We start from the raw sequence: 12,144 nt of genomic DNA, 5'->3' as shown, positions 1-12,144 counted from the left end.
ATCTGCCGCTGAAAATAGTCCCCAAGAAATGCACTATTTCCTCCTGGTTGTTTTCTACAAACTACAGTGCCCAGCTGTTTTAAGAAATTACAGCTACAAATTTGTAACCTAATTTTAAAGATTTACGTCTTCAGTAGGAACGAGTGGAATAGTTTATTTTGGTCTTTTTGAGGGATCTGTTTACAATAAGAAAAATGTAGAAGCATGCCAGTCTTATCCCTTAAACCATTGTTTACCTAACTTTTTTTTACTGGGGACTCACTTTTTAAAAATGACAAACCATCGCGACCCGATTCACAATAGGCCTTATCTATAAAGAGACCAAATCTGTGTGTAAATGAACGTTCCTGACCATTTTTACTGCCATTTCCGCATTACCTCATATCATCTTGAATAGGTACCAGCCATGTCGAAGAGATATAAGTTTGATAAATCACAATTTCTTTTTATGCACATATACACATTTTTAATTCTTTATAATTGAGACAAAATAAATGGATTTAGGTGACGTTATCAGGCTCTCATTTGTTCCTATCATCAGTAAAACAAACAGAAGGTACGCTAGCCTTTCATGTTGGATTCAATGTTATAAGTAGGCTACCTTTATCAGAACAATACGGACATTCAGGCTCCCTCATATAATTGTTAAATAAAAGACAATGTAAGACATTCTGCAAATTTATTTGGTGACCCTAATAAAATCTACTGCGACCCACCTGTGATCCCAGTCCTTGGGAATGACGGCTTCAAACTGACCAAACTGAATATGCTAGACCCATCTTCATCCAGGTAATACAGGTAGATGTTTTGAAACTAAACACCTTAAATAGTCAACAATGAGCTAAAACAAAATCATGACATTTTAATGTGGTATTTCGTCCTTGTTCAAAAATCACCATGTGCACTGAAAGAATGCTGTTCATTAGGATTTTATTTTTTGGAGGCAAATCAATGAATATATGTACTTTTATACAGTATATGAGGAGCACATCTCTACAGTTTCATAATGTAAACAATCTCTGAAGAGAAATGTATTCAGTTTAAAAGGAAGCCGTAGTCTTCTGTTTTAAACTATTTACATGAATTAAAATATAATTTATAACATCAGATACTTCCGCTTCTATGAAACTAGATTTTAACAATTCAAAAATACTGAAATGCCTTTGTCTCCACATTCTCAAGACATATGAAATCACACAAAAAAACGGAGAAAAAAAAAAAACACCATTTAAAGACATCCAAACTAAGTGGCGTATAAATAAAAAAAGAAACGCAAAATAAAACCAACATATGTAAAAATATAAAATCTCACTAGCAGTATTTACCTTTTTTGTTTTACCAAAAACTAAGTTAAAAAAGAAAAAAATCATTTATGTGAATTTTGATAGTCATTAGATGTAAATAGACAATAAAATCAATAGTAATGAAAAACAACAAAAACAATGTATGCCCTTTATGTCAAAATATTTTCTTCCACCAAAAAAACACCCACTCACATTTAGCAGATTTTGACAGTTTGCAGTCCCTACTAAGTGCCTATTTGACATCACTGTTGCCATCAAGTTTGACAGGTTACCCATTAGCTTCTGTGTATTGTACAGTACAACTGTTAATGTTGAAATGTGACACAACCATTTAGTAGTTCGAACATGGAAGTGGAATCTGAGGCCGGTATTGCAAGCACTCCTGTCCTGGTAGGGAGCTAATTTGATGGTGTAGCTAGCTGACAGATACATTGTTTTTAGGAAACTAAAACAGTAAGTGACATAAAAACAAAGAAATGTTTTTAGTGGGCCATGGCATTGGAAACATGACATCTATAAAACTGAATCTGACGCGGCTGTCGAAAATGTCACTTTTTTCGCGAGCCACGCTTTTACCGTTGAAGTTTTATTTTTTTGGTCAACTCGCCTATCAAGTTTTATGGTTTTTCTTGCCATTTTCCATTTTTCTGAAATGAAGAATGGAAAGAAAGGTATTGCATTCTGACGAGGGTAATTCCCTTTGGAAGGATGTTTTTTTTTTTTTTTTACTTTTTTTTTTGGATTCGTTGTCCGTCGACCTAGAACACCTAGACCGAGAGGACAGCGGTATTATTATATGTTGAAATGTGTCAACGTGTTCTCAAAACACTGAGGAGAATGGTCAACATCAAAGTTTTCTATAAGAAAGTATATAATAATCTAGATATCTACACAAACACACAAATATATATTCATATATATGTATATACCTTTTTATTATAATATGGCTATTGAAAAAAGTTTTAATTACGTCAGTAATTATTTAATAATAAACCACGTTGGATTGGAAAGGAGTTGAAACAGTAATAACAAAAAGCTAGTGGTAGCTTAGTTTCCCCCCCGATTGATTTTTAAGGCTTGCCATGATGAAAAATGGGGTTGTTTCAATGTCATTCACCTCTAGAACAATGGAGGCACCCTCACAGGCACGGCGGCAGACACTGTAGAAATCCCACCACTAAATATGTGGAAGTCAAATTTTTGGATTATATGTAGAAACTACGCTCTTCCTTCACAAAGATAACAAAGCAACAGGCCAAACCAGAACTAGCTTTGCCACGTACGCTATTTGTTATGTGGAAAGGTTAGCAAACATGTAATATTGCTAACTAAAAGCCTTTCAAGGTAACACTTTGCTCATCAATAACACCAAAATCTGAAAAATTTCCACAAGTTTGAAGGCAAATTTCTTCTCCCATTTACACCCTTGACTTCCACTCTTTCTCTACTACTACTCTCAAGTTGAAACAATTTTTTCTGTCTAATGGGTCGCACACATGCCGCGTCTTTTGTGCGCTCAAATATATTGTTATCAATGTAGACGCGTTTTTAGACTCGGCATGTGTACGGCCCATTATGCGGCATTTACAAATTTGTCGAATCAGACTGCCTTCATGCTTTATTGAGCATCTATCCTGCTTTAGTATCTTGCAAACACAAAACTCTAAAGCCTTCACTGCTAGTTGGACCAAAATACCATTCCATAACTTGTAATTGATTGTAATTGATTTAATCCAAATGCTTCCTTTTTAGGTTGAAGTAGAGTGAAACAGGGATTTCTACAGTGTCAACCTCATCTGTATCAACTAGTGTGAATCTTGAACTGGGTCAAACCAGCCACAACTTGCTTTTTTCTCCTTTCCCTCCCACATTCCTTTCACCAGTCATACATGTATAGTTATTGGCTGTAACTGTAATACAAGTAAGAGTTCAATGCAACTCAGATTTGAACAAACCTGTGCACCATCAAAAGGTGGTAATAACGTAGTTACAATGGCTTCCTTTCAATGAGAAGAAAAAACGGTGAAGATATTTCTCTACTTGGGACGTTATTTGTGCAAGAGTATATTGGTACGATTCGTTTTTGTATACGTGTTATGTGTTTTACAACGCAACTAACCACATTCTTCCGGTTTGTTTTTATGATTTTTTTTGTGTTTAACAGCAGTCTAGATACAGTACAGTAGCCTATTGAGTCTGTAGCAAAGATTGCCCGCGTTGTAGTTCAACAACCAACCATACGCTGTACATTATTACCTCAGTTTTTTTCGGAAAGGCTGTCTTAAAGATAAGATTATTATGTATTGCATTTCAAATTGCTTTGTAAGAAAAGAAAATATTAAAAAATATTTAGTCATTTCATAAACGGCAAAGAAATAGAACCTTCTATTGTGATAGTCTAAAGGGATGTTTTTTGTCTTTCTTTTACAACAGTGTAGTAGTTGAGTGAAGTCATTTGAACTTAATTTTTTCCCTTAATTTACTCCCTGTACTGAACAAACATTAACTCATTGAAACTAAGCCGACCTGACCTTCTCCTGTCTGATTAGCTATCAACTATGACCCGCCACTTTTTTAAAAAAACACACAATACATTTTATGTTTACAACGAGGCATAGTGCTATATACACATTTTATAGTCATATATTATAATATATTTTCTTTTTTTAATATGTAAACCAGCACATTCTCTCACTTTTTAGTAGTATACATACTAAGCACAAATACTCATTCAGTTGTTTGCGATTAGTTGTTAAAAATTTTCCTTTTTTTTTTTTAAAAGTCGACACCTTGTTTCTCTTTCAATCAGTATGTATAGCACTAAATTGGTTTTGTTAGATTTGGACATCAGTGAGCCTGGAGAAGGTAACGCTAGGCCACTTCACTTGCTGTTAATCTTTTTTTGAAACACTGAATAAGGCGCCTTTGTACTAAGTGTGCGTTCCTAATAAAGTCAAAGGAGAATCGAGTGATGTAAACATTCAATTTTTTGTGTGTGTTACCAAGGAGTTGATTAGATAGAGAAAGGACAAGGAAGAGGACGGGGGATAGAGGGGGTTATCTGTTAAAAAGCGGGGGTTTTACCAGGGTTTTTGGGGAAGACCTGGAAACAAGGCCTTGAACCCACGAGAGACGGAAAGCGATAGAGTTAGAGAAAGAGTCGGGCTGCGTTTTTAATTGAAATTCCTGGGCAAGGAGAGGAGGAAGAGGGACATCTGTAGGAATGGCGAGTCCCTGAAGAAAACAAGTAAAATGAGGGGATTCTTCACCCTCCAAGCGCACTCAAGGACCAACCAACCAACCGTCCGACCCCTCCCCGCCCCTCCTCGTCGACCTGCAAGCGTCAGCAGTGTCCGACTCAAACACGAGACAAAGACAAAACACTCAGTTACACAAGGACACACGGTCGAGACTCCAAGAAACGGACACGCCAAAAAAACGTTGAGGCAAGCGAAGGAAAGAGTTCGAGAAAGAGAGAGATTATTCCCCTTGAAAGGGGCTTAGTGGTAGGAGGAGTCAAAGTATAAAAAATCAAACCCCAAAACTACCCAAAACCGCCCATCAGTTGGGGAAACCCTCACACAGAGAACATGTCTGACAACAAAACAAAAGAGTGAGAGACATATAAAAGAGGATGGGGGAGAGCTTCCAGAGGAACGAGGAAATAAAGACACAGGGGGGAGCAGGGATGGATGTGAGGTAGAGATGCTCAGCTGATACAGTACCTCCCGGACGAGAACCCAGATTTTCGGCCGATTGTTCTTTTTGTGACTTTCAAGCCCATCCCTAGCTCGTCCCCTGGCTGTGTAGGTTTGGTGCCACCGTATTGGCAGGTTTGGAGGCTCTCTCCCTTTTCACGGCGGCTGCTACTGGCTGCGTCAGGAATGTAAGTTAGGCGCTACCTGGACTGCACTTTCAAGCTAGAATGTGTCAACCGGACGACTAAGCAACTCTAGCTTTTTGAAGCACCAACAAACTCCACAATCTTTGGGCAAGCAGAAATGGGGAAAACGCAATGATTACATTCAGATTCTTGAATACATTCCATCTGAACCAACAGATTCGTCTACTTCTGGCAATGGAAATGTTCCATGGGTGGATTATGGGGAGCAAATTGGTCTTGTTGCCCTTTGAAACCCAACGTCAAGCTAACCCCACGTGAAGCACTAATGTCACCTGGACAATCGGAATAGTTGAATTCCATGTGCAGTACTTTGCCCTGCCCTGACTGATGGGACTTTATGTGAAAGAAAATTGCACTGGGATGATCTGGACAATGTGCGGATGTGGATGAACTAAGTGCGGTACAAAAGCGTCTATGGCTACCATCTTTATTTCCCCATTTTCGTCCTGCTTGCTGCAGTCCAAATGTAAACAGTTAGTGTTGCATTGGCTGTGGCATTCGCGGGGTGTCATTAGGCTGCAGCCTGTATTGGACACATGTTCAGTGGGACCCTATCAAAGATACATCAAGACCCCTCTAGATGTGGAAAAATGTACCTGGAATCAACTAATGAAGCACGAAAAACACGCTTTATTATAACCAATTTTGCCAATAACGCCTGTTTTAACACAATCCTTACTTTATTTCTAACTTTAGGCCCAGTCCTGGGATTTGCTTTAACTCAGACTGTAAATATCTTTTTTAAATTCAGGCATTTTAACAACAACAGCCGAACTCAATGGGCATCTTGTTTTTAAGATAAGTGCTTTTCGAATAGACCAAAGGAAGAAAACAAAGGAAAGACTAACACTAGCAGTGGGCTAAAGTTATACATCTAAAAATGTCATCTTGCTGTGTTGTTGGGTGCCAGAATCCAGATATAACATACATTTGAGATGGCAAACTGTGATTCGAGGCTCTAGCGAGCTACAATATCGGCAAAATGTTCGCGAGGGTTGGAAACAATTTTGAGGTAACATTTTTCCCAGGATTTAATCGGGGTCTTAACGTGTACAACGCCTACCAAACGGAGCCTGCAGCAGCCAGTAGCAGAAGCCAAAATAGTCAGCATGGCAGAGTTAGAGTCAAAAGGGGGGAAGTGGAGGACAGCGGAGACATATACCTCCTTACAGTGCATAGATCAAATCAAGGAAGCACTACAATTACAAAAAAGAAAAAACATGATTTTTTTTCTTCTTCATTTTAGATTTGTAAACTTTATCAGTCATCAAATGATTACGTTAAATGTTTTATATATTCTTTGTCCATAACACACACACAATAGATTTTAAAATTCTTAACATCCACAATTTTTCGCTAAAACAAAGCAGGGTTATTTTTTTTTTTTGTTCTGGTTATACAACCGCACAACTTCATGGCGAACACAGCTTGCAGGTTCACCACCCGTAACCGGAAAGAGGGAGGGGTTTTTCTTTTTTTTTTACAAAACAAACGGAACAAAGAACACGCACACGCAGAAACACACACCACGACGACCAACGCAACGCAGGAATAGCAAGGATTTGCTACAGAGGTCTCTCATGCCCGCTCTTCCAAGGCGGGCAATGATGTCACCAACACAGACAGCTTTGTTATTGTTGTTCAGCAGAGAACTGTATCGTCGTTTGTAGTTGTTTTACCATTGCTGTTAAAAGTCCCATTTCCTCGTTTGTCTCTTGACTCCTCTGGATTCCCAGTGGCTTCCTCGTTTTTAAGCAGTATCCTCCGGTGAACGAAACTTAAAAAACAACGAGGTCCTTATCGTTACGTTATTCCAATGGTAAAAATGTAAACATTTTGCGAGGTTGCCTTGCATGGAGGTACTAAAGAGGCCTGTCTGAGGGCAGAGCCGTGTAGTCGGAGGGGTGTTGCTGCAGTTTACTAAGGCTGGCCAGTCAGGGGTGCCGTGCTGTCAGCGGTGCAGGGACTTCTGGGCCTCCTTCAGCAGAGTGTCAAAGTCCAGTGCATCATACTTGCTCTTGACAGGGCCCGGGCCTGCCTCATCTAGACAGAAAAACAAGCTCATTGTCAAACGCAAGAAACCCAAGTCAAATTTCAAGTTGTGTCTTTGTTCCTCTCAATCTTTCTTGAGTACAATTTACTTGAAGATAATGTCAACTTAAAAATTTCAGATGGACTGTGTGCTTTCTAAACACAGGTGCGGTGACCTTGTGTGGTGCTTTCACGTAGAGTTCAGGTTTGATGAATTTTGACACACAAATTTGCGCTATTGTCCAGTTGCAAACCATTTCACAAATCTATTTTGTCACAAACAAAACTAGCTTCTAATAACCAATAGTCATTATCTGCCGCAAAACCAGACATATTTGCTCCATCATTATGCTAGTTTACTAATTGAGCCAATGAAGGCCAATACATACTATACATCGCTTCCGCGTGTGGTTCCGCTTTGGTCTGCGTGACCTAAATGTCGTCATCTGCTTGCAGCCTAAAATTTGTGACCACGCAGACTGTGCGCATGGCAAGCGTGCCGACTACACATGCTCCAATTTCGTTCCACACTCCAGTCCAGTTAGTGGCGTATGCACCTCTAGCTGATTTCCCAAGAAGAAGAAGTAGATGACAAAGCTGATGCTTGTTTTGAAGTGAGGTTGTGTGAGGAGATTTGCTGTTACCAAACTTATATAGTTTGTCTTTAAAGGAACACAAAGACAGCCAAGTGGTGTTGACCTCCTGGGAAACAATGTTATGGTGCATTACAGCTACTAACTGGAAAGGAGTGTGGATTTGTAAATGCGCATGCATGGAACGCCAGGCCGACATCGACCCTCGATTGTAGTGTGAATATAACCGCGTGCATGCGACCAGAAACAAGTCCGCAGCTGTCTGTACGCCATTGCGGGACATATATTCAATACTTTACAGTATAACTTTGTCAGTGCGTGTTCATTACCAAGATCTATGTAGCGTTTCCTCGACAGCCTCCTTAGACCCGCAGGTCCATTCTGGAAAACAGTTTCCCGTTCTCTCCAGTGCTTTTGAACCCCCGACTGGCGGATCTTTATCACCCCACAGCGCTCCCTACAACCAAACAGGTAGAGAGACAGACAGACATGTGCATTAAGATAATGACAGTTTGCTTTTGAGAGGATGAGAAGGTACAATACTGGCATCAGTAGAGAAGGAGAACGCTAAATCAATCATATCTGTCCTTTCATTCAGTGTGCCATCAATGCACAAATTGAAAGAATAATTTGATTGAAGTGGTCCAACACAGAAAACATATCCTTTGTTGCTTCTCTGATCTGTCCCTGTACTGATGCCTGATCTGTATTTACTTCATCTCAGGTATCAAGTATATTTCCGAACTGCATCAATTTTAAAAGAGCAGATATCCAAAAGAAGTTAGAGGACGGATGTTTGGGTTTGTCTGCAACAACAAGAGGGCACCTTTATTTAGTTCAACTTGTTAAAGTCATATTTAATTAATCCCAGTGGGGAAATTTGTCCTCTGTAATTGGCCCATCTAACTATTTAGGAGCAGTGGCCGGCAACAGTGCAAAGCCCAGGGACTCCGACTCCGACTCCAGATCTGAGGTCAGTGCCTTGGTCAAGGGCAATATTCCTAACAGATCATATTTTAACTGTTTGTCTTTTTGTGGTGTACAGAAACCAGATCACCTAGAGTAACCTATACAGACACAATAAAAACCTGGGACTGCTGTTAGTGCTAGGTGTCTCATTGATGGTTATCTGTGTTTTAGTATAAGGTTATAAGTGTCCCAACTTTTTAGACACTGAAAATAGTTGCAAAAAATTATGACTTAGCATTAAAGCAAAGACCACAGGCTCAAACTGCTGAAGTAGTCGTGACAATTATATTTTGCAAAAGTACCACTCGGAGTGATTTTTTACTTCAGGCAAGACATTTAGAGTAGATAGTGGATTTAAACATTTTGTTCCAACAAATTGTCAAAGTTTTTGATTTTCAGAAGCTGAAGACTGTAAAAAGTTTGCGGCCAAGCCTTTAAAAAAAAAAAAGAAGGATCAGTCCATCAAAAAGTGCCGCCTTCTTATTTTCTCATTATCTTTTATGTTTATGTGTTTATTGCATCTCAACACTGTTTCCCACAGGTTGCCATATTATTTCAGGGTAATTAAGACAGGCATTTCGGATGACTTGCTATTAGGGCTGTCACGGTGAAGGAATTCACCCTGCAGTGATAATGATTGGCTCAACAGTGCGGTATTCGCTATTATTGAGTTTCTTTTCTTTTTTTTATCCTGATTTTAGTGCTGTATAAATAAGCTTTATGTCAGGCTATTATTAGGTATATTGTTGCTTTTTAAATGAAAAATTTGGTGTTTCAAAACGAATGAAATACTTGTTTATTGTTTAGAAGGGCAATAAGGCGCAGCAACCTACGACGGTTGGTCTTTGTGTTTTTTTTTCCCGCCCCTCCTCCATTGTGATTGGACGGATGGGTAAAAAGTGACAGTGACAAACGAAGCGTTTTACCTAAAGTTGAACATTTTTCAACTCTTGCTGACCAGAAAAAAACACTAAACGTGCAGCGCTCAGTGCAGAATAGACACTCAGCGCCTTGTCACGCTACTGGCGTTTGTAGCTTAGTGTAAACACGCAGCGATACCATTGCAAAGAATTAAAAAAAGAAAAACATGAACGTAGCGGTTGTGGTTGTAATTCCATGCGGTTGGCTTGTCAAACCATTGCCTTACTTGCTACTTACATTTCAAGTCCAGTAACTAAATTTTTCAAGTGCTTACATCTCAAACTAGTAGGAATTGACATTATCTGACTACAATATTTAAATCTGATTATAAAGGCTGCATTTAAAATCCTCGAACTGCGACCGAAAGCACAAAAAACCTTTAGTGTATCTTCAAAAAAAGTTCCCATATCTCCTCTCTCCAGATCAGGACACTTACTCGTTGCAGATGACGACTTTGCAGTCCTCGGGTTTGCCGAAAACCTGGAAGCGTTTCCTCAGCATGTTCTGGGTCACGCTGGTTGGCAGGTTGTGGATGTAAAACACCTGGCAGTTGTCCTGGCAACAGGGAAACCATGGCAACAGTCAGGACAAAGGACACTACAGAGTATAGATAGACGTGGGAACTGAAGCAGTACGGCTGAGTGTAGGGCGGCATCCTGAGACGCAACACTTATACATGCCCCCGCGTTCATTTGCATGCAGTCGGTTATTCTGATCGTGCAGATGTTGCATGCATCTGCAAGATCCAGATTATATGCTATCAATTTGTGTGTTTACAAGTGAAAAACTCATGTACCAATATCTTTGGATGTTTCCCGGCATAAACCATTTGACCTTTAGAGGTGTGTTTTATAGTCTGGTGAGCTCAGGGCTATTGAGGTGGAGTTTAAAAGTTTCTTTAATTCGACAGTATGCAGAAGACGGTAGAGCGTGAATGTTCTTCTGTACCTCGTCAGACTTGGCTTTGTTCCTCTGCTTGTCGTCGGGACAGATCTCTGAGTTCTCACTAAAGGAGGACGAGAAAGAAAAAAGGAAAAGAGAGAGAGAATGGCGAGTGAGATAAGGACGGACACAAGGTGAAGCTGAAATGTCAGACATGAGGAAACAGGTGAACTGCGGCAAAAAGGGAGACTTTCTCCCACTGACTGCAGTACGACACCGCTCTGTTCTTTCTCAACTCTTTCCGCTACATCCCCACCCATGCCATTGTCTTCCATGTACAGAAATGTGTCAACCGTCATAGATTTTGCCATTTTGCAAAGGCACTGCACTTCTTTGATTTTTTTACAGCCACAGAAGAGTTGATTCTAACTGTAGACCCTGTGTTGTGAAGCAGTTGGTTTGCCATATGTGCCTCAATATGCTGAGAAAATTACACTACATTCATAGACAGACTTGGGAGTGTCTGATATCCTTCAATAACACTTGAATTCTACTCGTATCGTCTCCTTCCCTCTGCCACTTTCTTGCTTTTCTCGGTCCGTCTACATTTCATTGTTAATCTCATCTCCTTGACCCATATCTTCACAACTCTCCTTCCACTCCTCCCACACTCATTGTCTCTCCATCTCACCTGGAGTCCGTCTTGCTGGCGGGCGAGTCGGGACACAGGTGGAGGGTGGGCGAGGGTGAGCGAGACGCGGACGAGCGCTCCGCTTCTTCCTCCGAGACGGGTGGCGTGGCAGCTGCCGACTGGCAGTGTGACGGCGGCGAGGATGATATCACCACCGTCGTCGTCGTCCGCTGCTGCTCGAGCAGTTCAGCGATTTCTGACACCACCATCCTTTCCCCGTTCTCCTTGCCATTTCCATTAGTCTCCTGATCAACAGCTGCTTTGGGCGCTACTCCTCCTTGCACCCGCAAAATGGCACCGAGCATGGCGGCGCTACGCTTGCGGCTCTCCCCGAGGCTCAGCGCACAGTAATCGTGGTCGCCGAAGGTGCGATGGGTGTCGCTGTCGCCGGCCTGGCCCATGCGCCTCAGTTGGGCATACAGCTCCGTCTGCTCCGGAAGCTTCCGCTGGTGGTGGGCGCGGCTCAGCCAGGACGAGCCCTTCGTGGCAACGCTGGTGTTGGTGCTTGAAGACTCGCTGCCACCTCCTGTTCCTTCACCTCCCTTTCCTCCCTCTGCCGGTTTGAAGAGCTCATCCTCCACTGGTTTGTGAGGCGGGGTGGTGGGAGGGGTGAGACCTGAGAGAGGAGGAAAGAGATGACCAACATTAACTTGTGCTCCATGCCTATGAACATGCACATAACCAAAAAGCTGCGCAAGTGAATGTTTCTCTCGCTGAAGCTACGATGTATGTTTCGTACTGGGATGCAAGTTACTAACACAAGCGACGGGTCTCAATTGTTCGTTCGCTTCCCGAAAAAAAAGACAAGGAGTTGCTGGATAAAACACATCAGGTAAGATAACGCTTCAT

General features: G+C 41.1%; 1 protein-coding gene across 1 annotated transcript in view; it reads right to left on the bottom strand.

Moving 5' to 3' along the window:
* Nucleotides 1-913: 913 nt before the first annotated feature.
* ppargc1b (peroxisome proliferator-activated receptor gamma, coactivator 1 beta) overlaps nucleotides 914-12,144 on the bottom strand; it is a 104,307-nt gene continuing 93,076 nt past the window's right edge. Inside the window, exons 8-12 of the mRNA XM_037779507.1 lie at nucleotides 11,296-11,911; nucleotides 10,671-10,728; nucleotides 10,159-10,277; nucleotides 8,162-8,289; nucleotides 914-7,251 (exon numbers count right to left, since the gene is read on the bottom strand). Of these exons, the coding sequence (XP_037635435.1) occupies nucleotides 7,160-7,251; nucleotides 8,162-8,289; nucleotides 10,159-10,277; nucleotides 10,671-10,728; nucleotides 11,296-11,911 (1,013 nt within the window). The 3' untranslated portion in view covers nucleotides 914-7,159. The remainder of the gene's footprint in view (nucleotides 7,252-8,161; nucleotides 8,290-10,158; nucleotides 10,278-10,670; nucleotides 10,729-11,295; nucleotides 11,912-12,144) is intronic.

This window comes from Sebastes umbrosus, chromosome 9 (genome assembly GCF_015220745.1).
Source record: "Sebastes umbrosus isolate fSebUmb1 chromosome 9, fSebUmb1.pri, whole genome shotgun sequence".
NCBI lineage: Eukaryota > Metazoa > Chordata > Actinopteri > Perciformes > Sebastidae > Sebastes > Sebastes umbrosus.
This window is presented reverse-complemented; position numbering and strand designations above follow the sequence as displayed.